General features: G+C 37.1%; 1 protein-coding gene across 1 annotated transcript in view; it reads left to right on the top strand.

The window, feature by feature from the left end:
* LOC131087332 (dynein axonemal heavy chain 5-like) overlaps positions 1-20,439 on the top strand; it is a 149,278-nt gene that overhangs the window by 123,852 nt on the left and 4,987 nt on the right. The window contains exons 73-75 of the mRNA XM_058030916.1: positions 1,695-1,883; positions 9,262-9,394; positions 18,254-18,462. Coding sequence (XP_057886899.1) covers positions 1,695-1,883; positions 9,262-9,394; positions 18,254-18,462 — 531 coding nt within the window. The remainder of the gene's footprint in view (positions 1-1,694; positions 1,884-9,261; positions 9,395-18,253; positions 18,463-20,439) is intronic.

The following is a 20,439-nucleotide window of genomic DNA, read 5'->3' as shown; positions in this document are numbered from 1 at the left end:
GATTCATAAGGCTGGAAAACCCTCAAAGACAGAATCCAACATTCTCTTTTTACAAAACTTTTACAGAGATTTTGGCTCAAAAAGAACAAGAGGTTTGGGTCCTTGATTAACACACAGGACATTCAGAAAACTGGTCCACCCACTGGTTTCTTTTTTCTTTCTTCTTCATACATCACTTGCATGAAACCATAGGACCAGAGCTGTCTCCTGTCTTTGTTAATATTGATTCAGTGTTTAAGTTAGCCCTTGGAATAGGGCTCCACTTACAGATATAGCAAATATTCTTCATGGTGCTAACTTGGGCTATAATATTGCCACAAAATCTGCTGGAGCAAAACCAAACAAATAAGCCCTCACTGTGCAAGAGCAAAAGCAGAAAAGAATGTATCTTCAAATGTGTATTTCCTTCCACATAAAATATGGTGTAATAAAGTGCATTGGTATTTTTGCCTTTTACTGCTCTAAACATTGAGTTTGAGTAAACCACTGTTTGCAAAACATTAAATCCTATCTACCTGCGTGCTGTTATAGTCACACCCTCAGTCAAATGTGGTATTAGGTCTGTACTTTGTGCTGTTGTAAGCATAAGATTCCCAAGTGGTGTAGATCAGTGCTGCTTTGCTGACTTTGGCAATGGTGCAGCCACTTATATCCCTTGTCCCCGAGTTTCTAGATTTACAAGTATAACAATATTAAATGGCCCTTTTCATTCTCTCCTCAGAGTATGTAAATACTGGTTTCTAGAAGTGCCTTCTTGCAATATACTTATTCTAATGTAAAATATGAAAACTGAATATGTGAAAAAATGTGAAAAATGAGAAACAGAAGATTGCTTGGCTTTTGTGCTCAGTTTGGGGGCAAGGCTTCCTCATTGATGGATCAGTGGTTCAAAGTTTGTGAGAGATATGTAGTATCTATAATTAAATGGGAGCTGGTGAAATAAGTCACAGAACATACAATTCCTCCTGGAGAAGGGTTGCAATTGTCAATCTGACAATTATAGACTTAGTGATATTTCAGTAGAAGTTTCTGAAAAAGCTATTATCATTCAGACAAAGGGCAGCTTTGCAGTAATTCTGTGCTAGCTGTATCTTAAATAAAATAATTCAATTTCAGGAGAAGAAGTAAGGAGGGGGAAGCTTCAACCAAAAATAGCTAAACCATAAAATATCCTCAATGTATCACTATCTTTAGGTACTTCAGATGTGGCATTATTTTATTTACCATGCTGCATGCCTTACAAGCCCAAGAGTCTGAGTAAAATAAAACATGTTAGAAATGTTGACTGGTCAGATAATTAGAGGCATCTACTTGAGCTGGTACAACAGCAATAGACCCATGGAGACAAAGAGCTAATGCTAAGGGGTCAATGCCCACATATGACATTTCCAACACCAAACCAAAGGAAAGGGATCTGTTCTAACCTCCTTGACACCATTCCACAGCATGATCCATGTGAAGATAGTGAGATCAGTTAAAAAGCTCTCCACTGAAAAGAATGAAAACACTATTGCATATGCAGCCTGTGTTAATGTTTTAGTGCAATTTGGATTTTGTCCTTGACAATTTAAATGGAAGAACTTCCACTGGCCTGTTCACATTTATTGTTTTATGGAGCTGAGAATTTTCTTCCTTGTTTATCCATTTTCATGCATTCTTTTTTTCCCCCCAATTTTTATACCTTTTATTTTAAGGTGTTTGGACTTCACCCTAATGCAGATATAACTTACCAGACCAACCTGGCCAATGAGACATTCAGTACCATAGTGAGCATCCAGCCCAAAGACAGCAGTACTAGAGGGGGAGAAACCCGGGAAGCAGTGGTGCAGCGTCTTGCTGATGAGATGCTGGAGAAGTTACCCCCAGATTATAACCCTCATGAGGTATGTGCTACTTTATAAAACAGATGTTTTATATGTATGCATGTATATACGTTTGTGTTTTAGAAGTTTTATTGTGGTTCTTAAATTGAACTGGCATGTATTTTTCAAAAGATCTTAAAATTATGCATAGGGGCTTATAAGTCTGTTTTGCATTATTACATAACAGATTCCTACATCAGAAAGATATATTTCAAATGCCACAGTCCACTTAATCAGTCACCTTAACTCAGAAGACCCATTCAAGGCATCAGAAAGTTCTTGCTTTCCTTAGTAGCTTACAGAAGTAGCCTGGTGGCTCTCACCTGGTCCCCCTGAGGGACTGGTGATCCTAAAGTGGTTACAGCATTAAATTTAAATTTACCTACTCCCATTATGACAGCACCATGATAAAGAGTGAATTTTATCACTGACCTTTTCATGCTCCAGATTTTTTTGGGGTTGAGCCATAAGAGGTATCTTTGTCAATCTTTTCTTGTACTTTTAATTAGCAGCCCCATTAAATGGAAAAATCCAGCATAGAGACTCTTGCATCACTTTATAAGTAGGTTCTGCTGTCTTACCAAGTAGTAAATGTTAAAAACCCCTCATTTCCATTATTTTATTCTTTACAATTCTGTTTTGCATTGATGGTGCCTTTTTTCCCCCCTGGTTTTAGTTCAAGCTGGTAAAATGCTCAGTAGGAATTACAACTTGCTATGCGTGCCTAATTTTCTTCTCTGGCCAATTTAGAATGTCCACCTAAATAACAAATAATAGTCCTGGGAACCCAGCAGTATTTCCTGTCTTCCCTTCTACTATTAATCTGAGATTGAATATGTCTTGTATAAATAGCCACTTTTGTACTGTTGTAATTCAACTTGGAACTTCTCTTGTCATTCCCCTGTTGTCAAGCTACTTACATCTGCAGCATTTTTTGGTAACATTTCCTACTATCTACCTCCATATTGTTCTTTTCCATCCATTCTTGTTTGCATCTCTCCTTTTTGTCACCTTCTTATTGTATGTCCTAATGAAACGATATAAATAATTTTTTGTAGAATTTGATTAAGAATGGAGTCAATTTTCTAGTTTTTGTATTGTTATTTAATGGTGAATAAGTATTAAAAATAGAAAATAAAATTAAATCTAGTAAATGTAATAATAATTAATAATTTAATAAATTTAATAATTTTCATGTTGGATCTACAACTACCATTTGCACCTTAAATTTTTCTCAGTCCTCTTCCCTTATCTTTCCAATCAGAGTAAAGCTTTTTTATGGAACTAGATTCTACTACTTGCTAAATCTTCTTGCTAAATCCTCCAAAGGACTATTTCTCCATTCCCTTGTTAAGCTGACAACTTTTTTCCTCCTGAATAATTTGTAATGCTTAGAAAACATCAATAGTACTTACTGCACTTTACATTGTAACCAGAGGGTAGTCTTAACCTCAGGTTTTACCCCTGGGAAATTTGTGCAATACCTTTCAGTCATGTAAAATGCACACACAGTTGTTTAATCTAAATTTCACTTTGGATTAAACTGCTTTTCTCTGGCATGTCTTCTGTTTAATCTTAGGCCCATTCACTTACTTTCCTTCTTGGTTTATTCCCTGAGGTTATGCACACAAACCACATGTAGGGGATGCCTCCCCTTTTAAGTCACTTCATCAAATCTTAGCTTTGGAGGCCACCAGTTCTGGAGCCAGGGACTGTGGTTAAGGGCAAAGGGTCTGAAAAGATTATTTCAGGTGTTCAGTCCTTCACTCTTGAGTTGTCTCTCTCTATTTTACTGCTGTATTTGTATTTGTATATAATACATACTGTTTCATGTGTCTGTATTTAAAAAAAAATTACCACCAATTTTTTTAATTGCTCTTTCACTCTCATCATCAAGCAGTATGACAAATTTTCTTTTCTCATCATTTGCCAATCCTACATGAGGGGTTTTATTTTCTAATAAGCAGTCATCATTGCAATGATGCTCAAAATTAACATTTCCTTGTTTCAGTGCTGTTTCTCTTACATCTTCTATGAGCTTCAAAGGAAACTTATTTTGCTTTAATTTGCTTAATAGCTGTCCTGTTATGATCCAACCAAGGAGAATTAAGTTTGTACAGAGAATGTGCTCTTGGATCTACTTTTTTCTTCTGTATTTCTTGTAGATGCATTCTGAGTTCAGTTAGTGTAGACACCACCTCTTTCTGGGGATATCTAGTTTTCTAAAGCTCTGTGCATCTTCATTTGTGAATTACACTTCACTTTGATTAATCATACCACTCTATTTACGTGCCTTTTTTTCAGTCTGCACTACTGATAGATGGCACGGTACTTTTCTTTAGAAACATTCAAAAATTATACTTAGTTTCTGTAGCATGGTAGTAATTCCTTTGCTCTGACCATCTAGAGAGTATCCTCTGTTCATTTTCTAGTAGTTTTTTATTGCTAATAATGTATTCCACTGTATATCTCCTTGGCTGTCTCAGCTGCACTACAGCATCTACAGATTTTAATTCTGTAGTGTTATGAGATTTGGTGTTGTTTCTTCTGGACCCTGATTTTTCAATATTTCTTCAGTCTGCTTAGTGAATTTACCCTTTGTCTCTTCCTCTACATTTTAGAACTTGTCTCATTCTCTTCATCTTAGAACTTGATTTGGTCTTTCCAAATTCTTTCCTTGTTGTACGGAAATTTCCCTTTTCTTCCATTAGTGCCCAGTTCCACGTCTTATGTGTTGCTTATGTGCCACAAGTGTGGCCACATCTACACAATAACCAAAAAAATCTATATCAGATGTATATCTCATTTGAAGTGTCATTCAATTATTCTGGAACCTTTTAGAAAGCATGGATATGGCTGGAGTGATCTGTAAAGAAAGCTAAATTTTTAAATGCAAGTTTGCATAAGCAGATAAAAGCCCCAAACCCAAATGATTAAAATACAAATATAGAAAAATAATATCATGCTCACTAATGTATAACCAAGAATTTCATCAGTCAGAGCAGAAAATAAGGGAGAGTTTAGGTATTCTCTGAGGAAAGAAGCAACAGTTTGGCAGATGCTACAAAATGGCAAATGAAATTATGCTTGGAAGCAAAAGGAGTGAAATGGATTATGTAATTACTTCCTGCAATGTCTGAGGAAAAAAAAAGAGAACGAGATGGGTTCTGTTGTTTGTCAATTTAAGTCAACATTTGGTCATTCAGGACATTGTTACATACTAATCAGTTTAATAAATCCGAAACAAATAAAACAAATATCCTAAACTGAAAAGACTGAGGGAGTGTGTCTAGAAAAAGAGTTTATATCATTTTCCTTATTGGAAGAGATCAGTAAAAACAGAAACATTCATTAGTCCTAGCAGTGCAGTTTGGGTTTGCTTTTAGAATAATATTGTGCTCCAGTAATGCCATGATGTGTTAGTTAGTCTTTGAAAACATAGGTACAAAGATACTATCAGTGGAGAAAAGGAGCAAAATTTTTTGGAAACAATGACGGTAATTAAAAGCAAATTCTCTTCAGGGAAAGTGGCAGGTGCTTGTGCTACCTTTGATCAGTTCTTGTGGCTCCCTTTAGAAAATGTGGAGTGAATTTGCACAGAGCTACAACCCCAGCAGACTGGGTTAGGGACAGATGGTACCAAAACCAATTATTTGCTGACATTCAGAGCTCTGGATTGTATTTTCTCTTGATACATTGTGAATCCAGGGAAATTTCAGGCTGTCACAGAGAGGCCTTAATTTCTCAATTATTAGCCTTCAGCAATGACTTCAGTCTCAACAACTTTCTAATCAGGGCAACCATTTTACCCCATTATATCTGCTGCTTCTATTGTTGTTGTGTTCTTGTAATGCTTCTCACCAGTTAAGTAACTTACCCAAAAGAGTAGAAACAAAACTAGTCACCTTTGCATGCTTTCTCAGCCTGTGGTTTGACACAGGTGGTGGAAAAGCAAAATAAACCTTCCTCCTGACCTGAAACTGTCCTCATTTTTCTCTAAGAATTCTGATTTTATGAACCTTTTTGCTTCTGGGTCTCGCCTTGCAGGTTACAGAGAGATTAGTGGTCAAATGATTAGGTCCAGTCAGTCCATGTGAGTGAAGACAGGTGCAAGAATAAATGTCAGCCTGTCACACAGACATGTTTCCAATGAAAATGATCCTTGCATCTTGAAAAACAGCATTCTAGGGAATAGCAAGTAGCAGTTTTTTTCCTCAAATATTATTTGTAGTATTGATTAGCTGTAATTCCTCTAAGGCTATGGCTACATTAGCAAGCACTGCATGGAAATAGGAATTTGTCTGAGAACCCCAGGCCTTCATTAGATGTTTTGCTGGGGAATTTGCCTTGGTCTAACTCTAGTCTGGGCCTTTAGGCTGAACCCATTAGTAATTGAAGTACCTTAGAGTCCCTGAAGCAGAATTTTTGGATTAGCTTAATTTGAAGCTAAGACCTTTGTGTGCCTGGAATCTAGTTTTCAGTGCAGGGGTTTTGCTACCAAAAAAAAAAAAAAACAAAAACCCAAAAATAAAATTAAAAAAAATAATTCAGGGTCTGAAGTGAAACACTGACATAAATTGTTCTGTAATGTGTGTACTTATCAACACTATCAGATATGGTGGTCATCTATCTCTAGAGCTCCTATTTTCTATGTATTTTGCTGTCTGCTTCCTTATGTGCAGCAAGGAAGGGGTCCTTGACATTCCTTGAAAAGAGCTTTGGCTTATCCATCTACAGAGTGATGGACTTCCCATTTCTGCTGACAAAGAACGTAGCAAGTAACTAAGTCTGATTTTAAAAAATAGCATTTACTGAAAACCATAGGCAGTTCCTACTACAGCAACTTGATCAATGATCATGGCATGAGTTCAGCAACTACTTTTCTACTGATAGTCCTATAAAGTATGTGCTGACAAAGAAACTGGTGACCTAAGGACAGTTAAGAAATATGCATAAAGAAATCTGACAGTAGAGATATGCATTGCAAAATTATATAGACAAAGCTATTGAGATTATGATTTTTGTAGCTCCTTTCTTAAATCACATTATTTTATGTTGGATGATAGCTGTTTGCATAATGAAAAGGGGATGTTCTAAGTGGGATTTATGGAATTAGTATATTAATCTCAGAAAAGCTATTTTGGTTAATGAGTTTAATATTTTGAAGGTTTTTTTCTGAGAGTCGGTATCCATATCTTTATGTCACAATAAATACAGCTCTGGATGTAAAATCATCTGATTGCTTGATAAGAAGAATTCTAATAAAAAACTAGTTAATCATACTTCAGTGCTTGTATTTGAAATTAATCTTAGCAGCAAGATTTCCAAGAAATGCACTGTGTTATACTCTCACCATACAGTGAGAGTAAAAAGTAAATCTCACCATAGATCAGGATTGATTTGTATACAATAAAGTAAGAAGTATGGAATTCTTTTTTCAGTTTTAATACCTGGTTGTGCTTGGTGCTCCAGACTGAGTCTTCTGAGCATATTTAGGTTTGATTAGCAAATTTCTGCTATATTGGTTGCCTACCTTATTCAAAATATTATAGGTATTTTGTAGGTACATGAAAGTAAACCAGAAGATTGCGTTAGTTCTGAGAATTCACTAGGTAAATTGTAAAATTATCAGCACTGTAATATTTAGAATCTTTATTTCATGTCCTTTTTGTAGAGTCATAAATATTAATATTTTGGAATATAACCCTTTTAATAACATCTTCCATACAATTTTTCCTCAAATGGGAGAATTCTTCCTCTAAATGATCCCCAAAAGGAACACATGATTTGTAGACTAGAAATAAGAAGTGTGTTTCTTATATAAGGGATAAAATACTTAGGCTATATTCTGTATAATTCCTTTCTTATTAGTGGCATGCGCTAGACTTCTAAGTATTCTGAAAAAAATAAATCAAATGTTTTTACTTTTTTTCAAGAAGCAGAATTACCAATTCCTGTGAATTTTTCAGAAAGCAGAAGTTTTCCCTGGATTTTGTATGAAATAATCAGAATACTTCATTGTGTGGATCATCCAAAAACTTTACTGCCTCAGCTCTAGTCTATGATAGCTGGTTTAAGTATTTTTTTCTCTTTCACAGGCAGGACGCATTAACTCAGTCTGTAAAATGTACTGCCACACTGCAAAGCATTAGCATAATTGGCTGGCACCTATTTCTTGGACATTCTGTCTGACAAACCCATGGGTCCTTGTGATTAAAATATGATGAATAACCTTGCTGATAGCTGTCTCCCAAGGAGAATAGCATAAAAAGTTGAGAAAGAGTATTTTACTGGGCTTGGAGTTGAAATTTAAGATTTGGAAATTGCCAAAGCATTTGCATATTTATACTAGTGATTATAACTACTCATCTGCTATATGATATTAATCTTGCAGAAATTTGCTATTCATTGTAATAATTAAATCTTTAGTAATGTTTATTATTTGTTTAAAATGTATAGTATCTATAATAATGTATATATTGAGATATATGAGCCATTGGTGCTTTCTAAAAGAGAGGAACAACTGTCAAAAGTCTGAAAAATCAGGAATTCTGGTACTGGGTGGGCTATAGGCACCATGATTTTTGCAGGTGCCATTAAACCCTCTCTCATGCAGTGTAGTACACAGTGAATTTTGATATACATGGAACATACAGTGCCTGTCTGAAGCAAATTCCGTATGCATCATATGCAAAATGAGACAGGGAATGCTATTGCTGTTGTCATTATGACTTGTCCTTAACCAACACAGGCAACTGATTCCCTTTTGAAAATATTCTCTGTTGAATTTGAGAGAAACTGTTGCCCTTGAAAACTAAAAAGGCCAAAGGCTTCTACTTGCAAAATGGTGCACATAATGGTGTAACAGATTTCTGTGGCATCTGTATTATTTCTGGCAGTCTTGCCTCTCTAGTAGTGTATCCATGAGCATCTTGTCTTATGAACAAGTCACATGCTACTGAAAGTAGCAGCTTTTACATATCATTGTTCTTGTTAAGTGGAACTCCATTTGCTGCATTATTTCAGCTCAGCAGAGCAAGAAAAGGTGACAAAGTTCACACAGCACAATTTGGAAATACAAAGAAGTTACCATCAAACAGTGCTTTTGTGTAGCATGTGGGTTTTTTTATTTTAAGATCTAAGACCCTGCAGCCTAACAAGGACAGAAGGAACTGCTGTGTCCCTTCAAAAAGAGGGAACTTTCCCTTCTTAGAATGATGGAGGAGCTCGTTCTGGTAAGCTAATGAGTCACAGTGTGCTAAATCTTACAGTTGGCACAGGACTTGAATGGCCATCTGTTACTAAAATGTTTCTTTTCTGAAAATGTTTTTGCTTTCAAAAATTATAGCATGGCAAACAGGAGATTAGATTTTATAATCATTGCACTATTCTTTTTTAGGTGAAAGCACAACTTCAAAAGATGGGAGCTTTTCAGCCCATAAACATATTTCTCCGTCAAGAAATTGACCGGATGCAACTTGTTATATCCAGAGTTCGAACTACACTGACGGATCTCAAATTGGCTATTGACGGTAAGCTACGCTATCAAACATTGTAACTAAGGTGCAATGCTTATTGCTAGCAGTTGCTTATACCATATAACTAAATAAATATTTCTTCTTGTTTCCTTCCTTTCTCTTTTGTTCCTTCCCTCACACTGTTTTTCTCTTTTTCTCTGTCATTATCATATGACCACTAATTCTAGCCCTTAAAATCTCCTGATTGCATCTCTAAGGACGCTCCACCTAAATTTATTCTGCACTCATCTTCTCCAGTATTGCAGTTCGTGTCCCTTAGCACTACTTCACTTCTGTGATTCTCTCTAGGATCCTCCAGAGCTCAGAGGAATTGCATGGAAAAGTCCATGCGCCGTGTATACCAGAGTTATTTAAGAAATTAGGCTGAGACATAGTGATATAGAACAAGGTAGAAGGGTTGCTGCAAAGTAATTGAGAGACAGGGAACTCAGGAGGCAAGGTGAAAAAGACTCTAATTTAAGGTGAAATTTGACACATTTGTGAAACTGGCTGTACCAAATGGCATGTCTCTAAATGGAAGCTGAAGTGAGTGGCAGTGTCAATCAAAAGAGAGAGTTCTTCATTTAGGCTTCACAGGAGGCAGGAAACAGCACTCTGAATCTCTCAGAGACACAGGAGTATTTGGCTGAAAGTGAGCAATGGTGAATGAAGTTAAAAAACCCCAAGAGTAGAGGCAACTGGAAGCAGATGGAGAATTTGATCAGAAAAAGAGTGAGGAAAAAGAAGGGATAATGATGTTGCCATCTGCTTTTTGTTTTCACTTCCTATTTTGCTTCCTCTTTTGCAAGAGTTGAAAAACCCAGGAAGGAAAGTGTACTGTTGCTCAGCCAAACTTTTTGAATTAACAAATCAAAATGGAGCAGGAATGGGTAGCTTCCACTGGTAAAGCTCTCACCCAAGTCTGCTGTTCTCTAGCAGAGACACAGAAATTATCTGACAGAGCAAACTGTCCTCACAGGGAGCAGGTCAGAATGCCTCAGAATTAGTCCCTTCTGACACAGCTGATGGCATTACTGTAATCTGTCTTACTGGTGTTCTGACAATGTCTTTTGTGAGGGGGCATTATTTTTTCATTTGTATTTTTATTACATAAGGATCAAAAGGCATTTCTTTTTCTCTATCATTTTTGTGATACACTAAGACAACAAGACATGCTTCAGAAACCTCATGCCTCTAATCTGAATCTAGGAAAGATGTGCCCAAGGCTAATAATCTTTCATATCCTGCAATAACATATGTAAAGATCAGGTTGGAAGAAACAATTGTCCTCTCTTTCTGAGCTGAAAGTTCCCTTTTATGTGTGAATAGAATCCCTTTTCAAGTATATAAAAGGTATATTTTCCATCTAAGAAAGTGTTAGTCTTTCCTTGATTGTGACAGATATATTTAAATTCTCAATCTATATAATATTCTGCAGAGACTGGATGAGTAACATAATTTATTTGCACTTCACATTCAGTTCCACAGTGGGCGCAGTCCTCTGCCAGATGTTTAATCAAGTTAATGCTGTAACTTTCATGCAATTCTCTAAAACATAATTTCTTACAGACAATCAAGTTAAATATAGTGAAAAATTGCTCTGAAAACAAAATTGGATGTATAGTTAACAATAACAATTAATGGCTTCTGGCATGTTCATGCTATATCCAGTGCATGTGGTAGACTGTTAATTAGGAGATGGAAAGAACATTTAGGCACTCTATCTCAGCAAATGGGAAAACCCCAAACTGTCTCATACTAGATTCTCTCCCAAAATGAGTCAACTGCAATCTCAGGTCATCTGAGGTGCTTAATTTTCTTTACAATGAGGTAAAACTGATGTGCCTGCTGGAACAGGTCATGTAATTTTTGACATCTGCCCTGCTCATGTATCTGGCTCTGGCTTCACAATCCTGTTAAGACCCAACGCCGACTTTAAGCAGACCTAAAATTTCAAGTAAATTTGGTGTTTAAGAATATAGTGTGTCTTTAGGTTGTGAAAGGAAGTCTGAATATCTGATTCTGCAGTTTGGATGTGAATGGATGGACCTTGTTATTTGGATGTTACTCACCACGGTAATGTAAAGCACTCCTCAGGGGCTTTTGAGGTAATTTGAGGTAGTTTAAAGCCCTCCTCAGGGGCTTTTGAGGTAATTTGAGGTAATTTAAAGCCCTCCTCAGGGGCTTTTGGGGTAATTTGAGGTAATGTAAAGCCCTCCTCAGGGAGAGCCCATGTGCAGCTGAACATGAGGGATGTAGAAGGAATTTGCAGACACAATTTTGTCCTTCTGTCCAGAGGGCAGATTAAGCAGTTCAGCTTTTGGGAGGGGTGAGGATGCTCAGCATGTGTCCAACATGTTTGTTGGCAAATATGCCCCAGAAGCTTGTATCTCCACCAATAAACTTTGCTGCCCAGAGGGACACTTTCTCTGGATCAAATTGTAGTAATTAGATTGTAGCTGCACTTTGTACTCTCACTTATGTCCCAACCATTACTTCTGCTTTAATTACTTATTGATTGCCCAGAGTTTATTTCACAGTTGGCATAATACAGAGCTTCACCATAAATCAGAACACAGCAGTGATGGTTGTCCTCTTGAGTGCCCTAAATAGAAGCCACGTTCCAGACAGAAAAATCTTTTCGGAGACAAGGAGAAGACATGGGGTTTGCACCAAAAATGCCACACCTTAATGGATTATGAGCAGCAGATCTTGAGCCCCTGTCAGAAGATGACCATTCTTTGTAGGGCAGTATCCAAGCTGTAGAGTTGCTGTGTACTTACCTCTTGCCTCTGGCCATGTAGAGGCCTCTGGCACAGAATACTAATCCCCCACTCTTTATTGTAAAGTGGATACTTCAAAGCCCCTCTCTCCTACTAGTGAAGACACTGTCTCTAAATGCAATAAAATCTAATGACACATCCAGTTATTCTTAGCCTTTTAGAGTTTGTTTGAGTTTGTCTGAATGTGGCCTGTCTGTGAGATTTTTGTGGGGTTGTCTTTATTTCTCCATGCACTGAATAAGAGTAGTAAGCATTTTGATGTCTTCTCTTGGTGAAGAAAGTGAGAAGAGAGATTCTGTGGGAGTGTTTTCCATGAATGAAGTGGAGCATACTTGTAGTAGCACTGAAAGTGGATATTGAATCCTTGGCAATGGAAATAAGCACAGCTTTTAGTTTGATTTTAATCCTTATTCTTTTTGACCCAGTTAACATTGTGTTTAAGGGCTTCTTGTGAAACAAAAAAATGCTTAACTCATTACTTATATCTAGGTTCTACTTTGGTCATAAAAGTACATCCACTTGGTTCTTGTTCCTGGTACCTTACAGCTTTGTGTTTTCAAACTAATTCTTGGGAATTGCCTAAATTGCCCACTTCATGAACAAGTGAAGAACATCTGAGAAACTTTGGATTTTTTTATCTTTTCATGTCATATATGTGCCCCATGATCACAGAACTCCCACTGCTATTTGTACAGTATTTACAGGGTTAGGAGAGAGAAGTCCTTTCCTCATAACATGTTTCCTGAAAATACAGCAGTTCTATAGCAATGTAGTTCTACAAATGTTATAGGAGTTGTGTAGGATTTTTAGGTCGTCTACACAAGCTCATGAGTGAAGCCCATGATAAATATTTACTACTTATCAATTTCTCTGGGTCTGGATTGAAGGCACTTGAGACAGTAGTTCATGTTTGGACTCAAGTGTTTATTATTTCTTATCAGTAAAACAGTCTCACTATTGTGAGTTTGGCAGCCTTTCATTAGAAGGCACAAGATGGCTAACAAACTTTTGTTACAAGGTCTTTTAAGACTAAACTATCCAATTAAGAAATGACACCTAGATTATTTTCCCTTTTAACCCAATAACTGATCCCAAAGAGGCCGCAATGCGGACTTTCCCACCCAATTACAAACTGCCACCCAAACCCATGAAGAAGAAGGAAGAAGAAGCATGAAGAAGAAAACCAGGACAACACCCTGTTCCCTCCATCTTGCTTCCATCCAAAACATACAAAAAATCCCAAAACCTAGACTTCTCACCAAGTTATACACCTACACTACTCTCTATAATCTATTTCACACTTTTGTGGATTCTAGTCTATCTTGAAGTCTAGGAAACTTTCTCTATGAATGAGGGTCAAAGTCAGTGCTCCCCTGGGGACCAGGGCACCCCAGAGCAGACAGAGAAATATTCCTGGTGCCCTGGGTTTCCAGAATTACTTTTTTCCAACTCAGAACACCATGAAGTTGAAAGTACCATTTGTATCATGATGCCAAAAGGAATTTCTGTTCATTGTATGTAGCACCTTATAACAGGGATATAAATGAAGCCCAAAAGAGTCAAAAGAGGTAGCTGGTAATTTATTTTAACCTACATGGTGAGAAAGTGAAGCTCAGGAAACTAGTCTTGCCAGAGTTTACAGGAAAGGTAATTTCCCATGAAAGGAAGAAGTATGGACTCATTCCCCATGTCTGGCTAAGTTTTATTTTGACTTGTAATGGTATTAGACTGCTAACACACAGTTTTAGTTTGGCTTGCTGACAATGGTAATAGAAAGATCTTGGGCTCTTACCTTACTAAGTTGTTCTGTGTGTATATGTATGTATGCTTGTGTGTATGTGTGTGTGTGTGTGTGTCTGTGTGTGTTTGTGGGGCTTGAAGGAATTCATCACTTTTGGATGAGGATTTTGTTTGAAAATAATTAAGAGCACTCAGTAAAGACATTAGTGGAATGTAACAATGGGGAGATCATTTGAGGAATGAAGAGGATGAGTCTAGTATGTCTTGTGGTGTAGTTACTCTTGGCTCAGCAGCTCTCATCCATTATTTAATTCTCATCCTGATAAGAATGCCAGAATGCCTCCTGTTGTCCTTCACAGTGTGGCACATCATTTCTGAACTTCTTAATAGGTGTTGCATATGCCTGCCATGATGCTGGCCAGGACAACTGTTTAGAAACACACATTGCACATTAAGGACAAACTGCAGAGTAGAGTTTTTCTGCCTGTTGTATTGCTGTAGCTCAGGGTAGTGATTTGTATTACTTTTTTTGTAGAGGTATGTGTGGATTTTCATCTTCAAATTACTGCTGTAAACTTAAACTTTAAAGAGAAATCAGATCAGGGGCAAAGGTTAGATGCTGCTGGAGAGAATACCAGCCTACAAATAAAACATGGAGAGAGTGCATTGCAGGTCTTGGCTGCCTGTTTTACCCTTCCTGTTCTAGAGTTGAAGCAAAAGAAAGTGACAAACTTTTGAGGAGCCTTAGGATTAAAACAGCGTGGTGGAGTTTAAATGAGCTTCTGAGAACTTCCTGGGAATTACCTCAAAATGCTTAAGTGACCAATTACTGAAAGTGAAGAAAGAGGAAAATACCCAAAGAGCTGCCTGAAGCAAAGTCAGCTTCTATCAGCACAGCAGTGGTGGTCACAGAGCTGGCAGAACCAGACTAAATCTTGCAAAATATAGTTTTAGGTATAGGAAAACATATATTCACTTTTATACCTTGTGCCTTTGGGTGGAAAAATTAAAAAAGCTTTGGAGAAAACACAGGCAAGTGTTAGCTGTTGCCATAAGGCAGAAAGAGAGGAAAACTTAGGAAGTTATAAACAAGTTGGTATTTTCTTTTCAACACGTTCAGCAAAGAAGAGGGAATTGGAGCTTGGTGGTGGAGGTAAGGTAAGACTGTTTCAAGAGCAGAGAAGTAGTTTGGGAGGTAAACTTGAGAATAAAGGCTGAAAAGGTCAGCTTCTGGGGCTGGGAACTGGGGCAGTCAATAATGGATTGATGCTTTCACTGAGCTTTTTTCTCCATGTACTCTTCAGGCTAGCTTAACAGATGCAGTGTCTAGCAAGTATTGTCCTCCAGGGCTAGTCTCCAATTTTATTATAATGATATCAGCTATTGGCAAATTGTACTTGATGGAGAAAGTAGCTTTTTCTCATTTCATTTATGTCCTACATAATTATTCTTGTTATTTTTGATTTACATCTGTGCCTGTGGGAAGAGAATCAGTCAGTGGACCAAGGCTTTTTTTGGTTCATGCTGGAATTTAAGATCCTTCTTTTGTTCCTAACTTTAGCTACTCATTTAAATGAGCTATGCAAGTTTCCTAGTCCAGATAGACACTTTCATGAATGTGAAATTTAAAACAGATCCAAATTTTACAAATTCCAGTTTTCAGATTCAATTTGTGGGAGCTATGAAAGTGAAAAGGGTCAACTCCAAGAAATAATACAAGCTCCTCATCTAGTCTATTCAAAGCATTATATCTATTGAATGAATCACCCTAAAACCAGATCATTTTAAAAAACCAGACTATTTACTTTAATCATTCAATAACAACTAGTTATCCTCAGAACTGAGAAGTTTTATTTGGGTTATTCACCACTCAGCAAGAGGAAAGATTTAGATGTGGTTTAGAAGGGAGATGGTATAAATGTAGGGCAATCAAAAAGGGGAACCTTATTTCCAAACTGTGAATACTGTGCAAACAGTATGGTTCTAGTAGATATTATTTTTAAAGTATGGAAATGCCTTCTTTTCTTTAACTGATCTGACCCTTCATCAGTCATTTTTGGATGGCCTTTATTCCATTCAAGAAAGAGAATACCATGGAATAACCCCCAAAATAACCAAGTTATAAACAGTTGGCATGTCTCATTCATAGAACATTTGAGCCTGTCATGTTAAGTTCATAGGACATTCAGTCTCTTCATATAGTACAGTGCTCTGGGGTTCCCAGAAGTTAAATATGAGAAGCCTATGACATTGTACTATTAATTCAATTTATCAAAGATAGTTTTTCAAATACCTTTATCACTTCTGTCCAGATAGATAGCATGATTTTTCTCCTATGGTACTGATTTTATTTCTGACAATTATTTTATTTTGTTAATTATTTTTATTTTTATCACACTATTTTGGCTGCAGAAATGCATGCCAACGCCCACAGATGCCATTTAGTGCTGAAATTCAAGCACTGGATGCCTACGGCCAGGGATGACACACACTCACTAGGAATATTTATGCAGATATACGGGCACGGCCTGAGCTGTGAACATACCTCATCCTCAAGAACAGTCTGGCTTACATTCTCAACAGCTGCTCTGAGTCATAGCAGGCAGACATCCCAAGGGATTTCACAATGCTTCAGGGCAGAGACTGGTTGTATCTCCCTATTTGAAAAGCTCCAGCCTGCCCAGAAGAATTGAGAAAGAAAGGAGAAAGTTGAATGTATCAGCCTGAAAACAAGGAATAACCAGAGATGAAAGAGTTCTTTCTTTCTCAGTTCAATGGTAGTGATCCCCAGGGCTAAACCAGGGTGCTCCTCGCTTGTTTTGTGCTCTCGGTACAGTTGCTCTGAAGTTGAAACCAACATGCATTGCAAGACTTTCCCCCCCACTTTTTTCTGTCTCTAAATGGTGTAATACTACATTTTTCTAAGCAAAGTGGAGAAGACATGGAGTGGCTTCTTTCTTACATGTTGGTCCTCTTAGGCTTATAATTTATGTCGTAAAAGTCTCTTAGCTAACCCAGAATGTGATTCTGAGCCTGGTTACAAAGCAATTGCAGAAAATGCAGGAGAGGTGTGTTTTTTTTTAATATTTACAGTTTGGTAAAAGCTAATGGTTTTCTCAAATAATTTGTTGCACAAAAGGAGGTGCATATAAATGGAAACAGATCACGCATTATCTACTAGAAGAAATCGAGGCCTATTTGCCATTTATATATTGTAGAATGCACTAAATTTGCACACACTGCTATAAGGACTGATTATGTTGTAATGATCTGTTCAAAATTAAGCTGGTGTTTGGTTTCTTGATGGTCTTTTCCTTCCCCTCAGCTGAAGTCCTGTCAACCTCAGTGGAAGGAAGGGATTTGAAATGCTTTCTTTTTTTCAGGCCACATTTCCTTATGGGTATGTTTGCACGGACCATTGCAGTTTTTCTTTGCAGTCACCCAGACCACTTCCCTTTCCTTTACATGTTCTGTGGTGGAAACCACTTAATTCTGTTTGGTGTCTTGTACTGTCCTTGTGGGAATTATAGCAGCTGTGTGTGTGATGATACATTGAACTTTGATTTTATATGAATATTTAATCAAAGTTGGGGTACCAGACCAGTTTATGTAAGAGAATAATAGAACCAGTTTCTGGAACAGGGAAGTCATCCTGAGGCATGGCTGTGTTCCAGATCTCTATTGAGAGTATACAAGGTGTAGGAACTTCTAGCACATGGAAGAGTGAGTGTCACTGAAAAATCACTGTCTTAGTAAACGCCAACATTTCAGTGGAGAGAACAGCACTATGTATGGAATATGTGAGTATGCACTGCCAAAAAAAAAATCCTGCCTTTAGCTTTATTTTACCTCCCGCTTTCCCATTGAGAATCTTGATAATGGAAATGTACAAAGTTATCATTAGTAATAGTGAATTTCATGAATATAATCACAGCCAATACATGCTTAGGATATAGATGAGTTACACAGTGTATCTCTACCATTGATCATGCATGTAGGATCCATTAAAATTTATAAAACAGTTTTCAATGATTAATCACATTCCAGACACACTGTGAATATAATGAATACAAATAATGTGTATGAGGGAGAAGAAGTTGTTTAAGAAACATATCTTTGTTTCTGATCAAAACAACAGAAGAAATATCATTTATCTTATCGCCTTCAGCTTTGAATCAAGTCTTATAATTTTGAACAAATTAACTGCAAACTGATAAGACTGCAGCGCTACAGGTGTGCAATTAAGGCACAACAAAAGAGGGTTTATTAGACTTTGAATGTCATTTGGAAGTTTTAATTGCCTTTGCAAGCTAGGGGAAAGTTCATTCTGAACATTTTACTTATTTTTCAGGAACCATAATTATGTCAGAAGAATTGCAAGATGCTTTAGATAATATTTATGATGCTAGAATTCCAAAACTGTGGTTTAGGATTTCCTGGGAGTCAAGTACTTTAGGATTTTGGTTTACTGAGCTTCTTGAGCGAAACCAGCAGTTCAGCAGCTGGCTGCAGGATGGCCGTCCAAACCAGTTCTGGATGACAGGATTCTTTAATCCACAGGTAAGATTGCCACGTTGACCTTCATAACTTCTGAGTAACAGCTAAATTAGACCTTGGGAGAACTTCAAGTTGACTTAATACTGACTATGTGAAGTATAATCGATATTAATTTTTTAGCATAAATATAGAATAAAACGTCTTCGGTATCTACTGAAGAAATTTTTGCTAGAACAAAATATTGCTCCTGAAATAATGAAATACATCTTTTGGCTGCTTTAATTATAGTGAGGAAATTGGGTAAGTACATGCTTTTGCATTTCAACTTAATTTTTTTACCTCTTCTTCTACAGTAATCTATTTTTTATTTATTGCATGATAATCCCTCTGAGTACAAAACAAGATAAGTTCCAGAACCTTGACATAGGAAGAAGAGATTTGGACTTGGTTCTCAATCCTTGCAAATCAGTTCCTTGTAATGGAAGGTTTGTTATTCATACCACCCCAGAATTGTGCCAGACAGGGTCTGCAGAGACATATAAAAAATACAACCTCTCATCTGCACCATCTAAAATAAAAACCTGGCATGAAATGAAACACAAAAAGGGAACAGCTGAGAGCAGAGTTAAAAGAAGTAAAGTATACATACCTAGATGATGTGTAGTTTCTTTGTGGAGCTATCCACATTCATTAAAGCTTTTTATGATTCACAGATGTTTGTGGGAAGTATGAGTTGTGGTAATGAGTCATTGTGAGAGCATCCAACCAACAGGTTTCTATGAAGCCTTAGGAAAGAGCTATTTTAAAGATCTATTTTAATCTCAGTTCTTGTTAGCAATGCAAAAGCTGGCTTAAACAGCTGCCTAGAATAGAGAAAACAACAGTGGCTTATACTCTCTAGGACTACTGCTGGGAAATATCCATCTATCATCTAACCTGTGTGTGTGTCAGCTGTCTGCTGGTACAACTTTATAGCATGGAAGGGGGCTCACAGAACCCCTGAGCAAAGAGTTCTCAAGTAGCAGAGAGAGGAGTAGGAGTTCTAATAAAATTATTATGCTTCCACACTTGGTTTGCTAACAACACACTGATAGCAGCAATCTAAAACACTTCTAAGTAACTTTTGCAGTGATTAAGCTGGATGCAACCCTAACAGCCTTTTGGCTTTGTTGGTGTTTGCTTTTGCTCTACAGATGAGCAAAAGCTGATAGAAATTTGGTACTGGACATTTCAGCTGGCTTTTTTGTGCTCGGGGATTGTGTCAGTTCGGAAATTTTGCCAGCCCAAAGTTGGCAGCCTGCATTTTTTTGGATCAAAATAGCTGGATTTCTGAAAAGAGCTGCCAAATAATCAGTGTAAAATGTCCCCAAACAAATTGTGATTTAATAGACCATAGTAAATGAGAAAGCCTCTGGAAATACAAAAATTACACACTTCATAACCCCTAGTTCCTAAAGTCCCTAAATACATTGTGTGCAGAGATTAAAATATTCATTTGTGCTGACAATCACAAGCCTAAGAATCAGATGGTTATTGTAGTCACCATTTTCTGTAACCTAGGCTGTGGCAGTGGCTCATTCTAAAAGCAATTCACCTGAGGAAAGACTAATTTTCTATTTAATTAACTATTATTTTGTTAATAGCCGTACTTCTGTGTTTAAAATCAGTATTTCACATGTTCAGAAAATTGATTTTTGTCTTCTCAAACAAGCTGAGGTGTTAGTGCTGCAGTTCTAATGGTTTGTTTGTCATACCTGAGATGTTGTCAGAAAAATCCTTTCATTTGTGAGATGAAATGCAGCTCCTAAGTCATTTTCCTACTTGCATGTATCTCACTGTTAGCTTCACAGTCAATGGATAAATGCCACGGATAACACAAGGCAATAAAATAGATTTATAGCACTGGGAAAATGAGGCATTCTGGCAATAAAAAATAATATAGGACCTGATTCTGCCTACTCTTGGACTGTTTATACACTAGGATAAATTCAGTAATTTCACAGAAGTTAATCTTTATTTTTAGTGATACAAATGAGGGCT

This window comes from Melospiza georgiana, chromosome 1 (genome assembly GCF_028018845.1).
Source record: "Melospiza georgiana isolate bMelGeo1 chromosome 1, bMelGeo1.pri, whole genome shotgun sequence".
NCBI classification, from domain to species: domain Eukaryota; kingdom Metazoa; phylum Chordata; class Aves; order Passeriformes; family Passerellidae; genus Melospiza; species Melospiza georgiana.
This window is presented reverse-complemented; position numbering and strand designations above follow the sequence as displayed.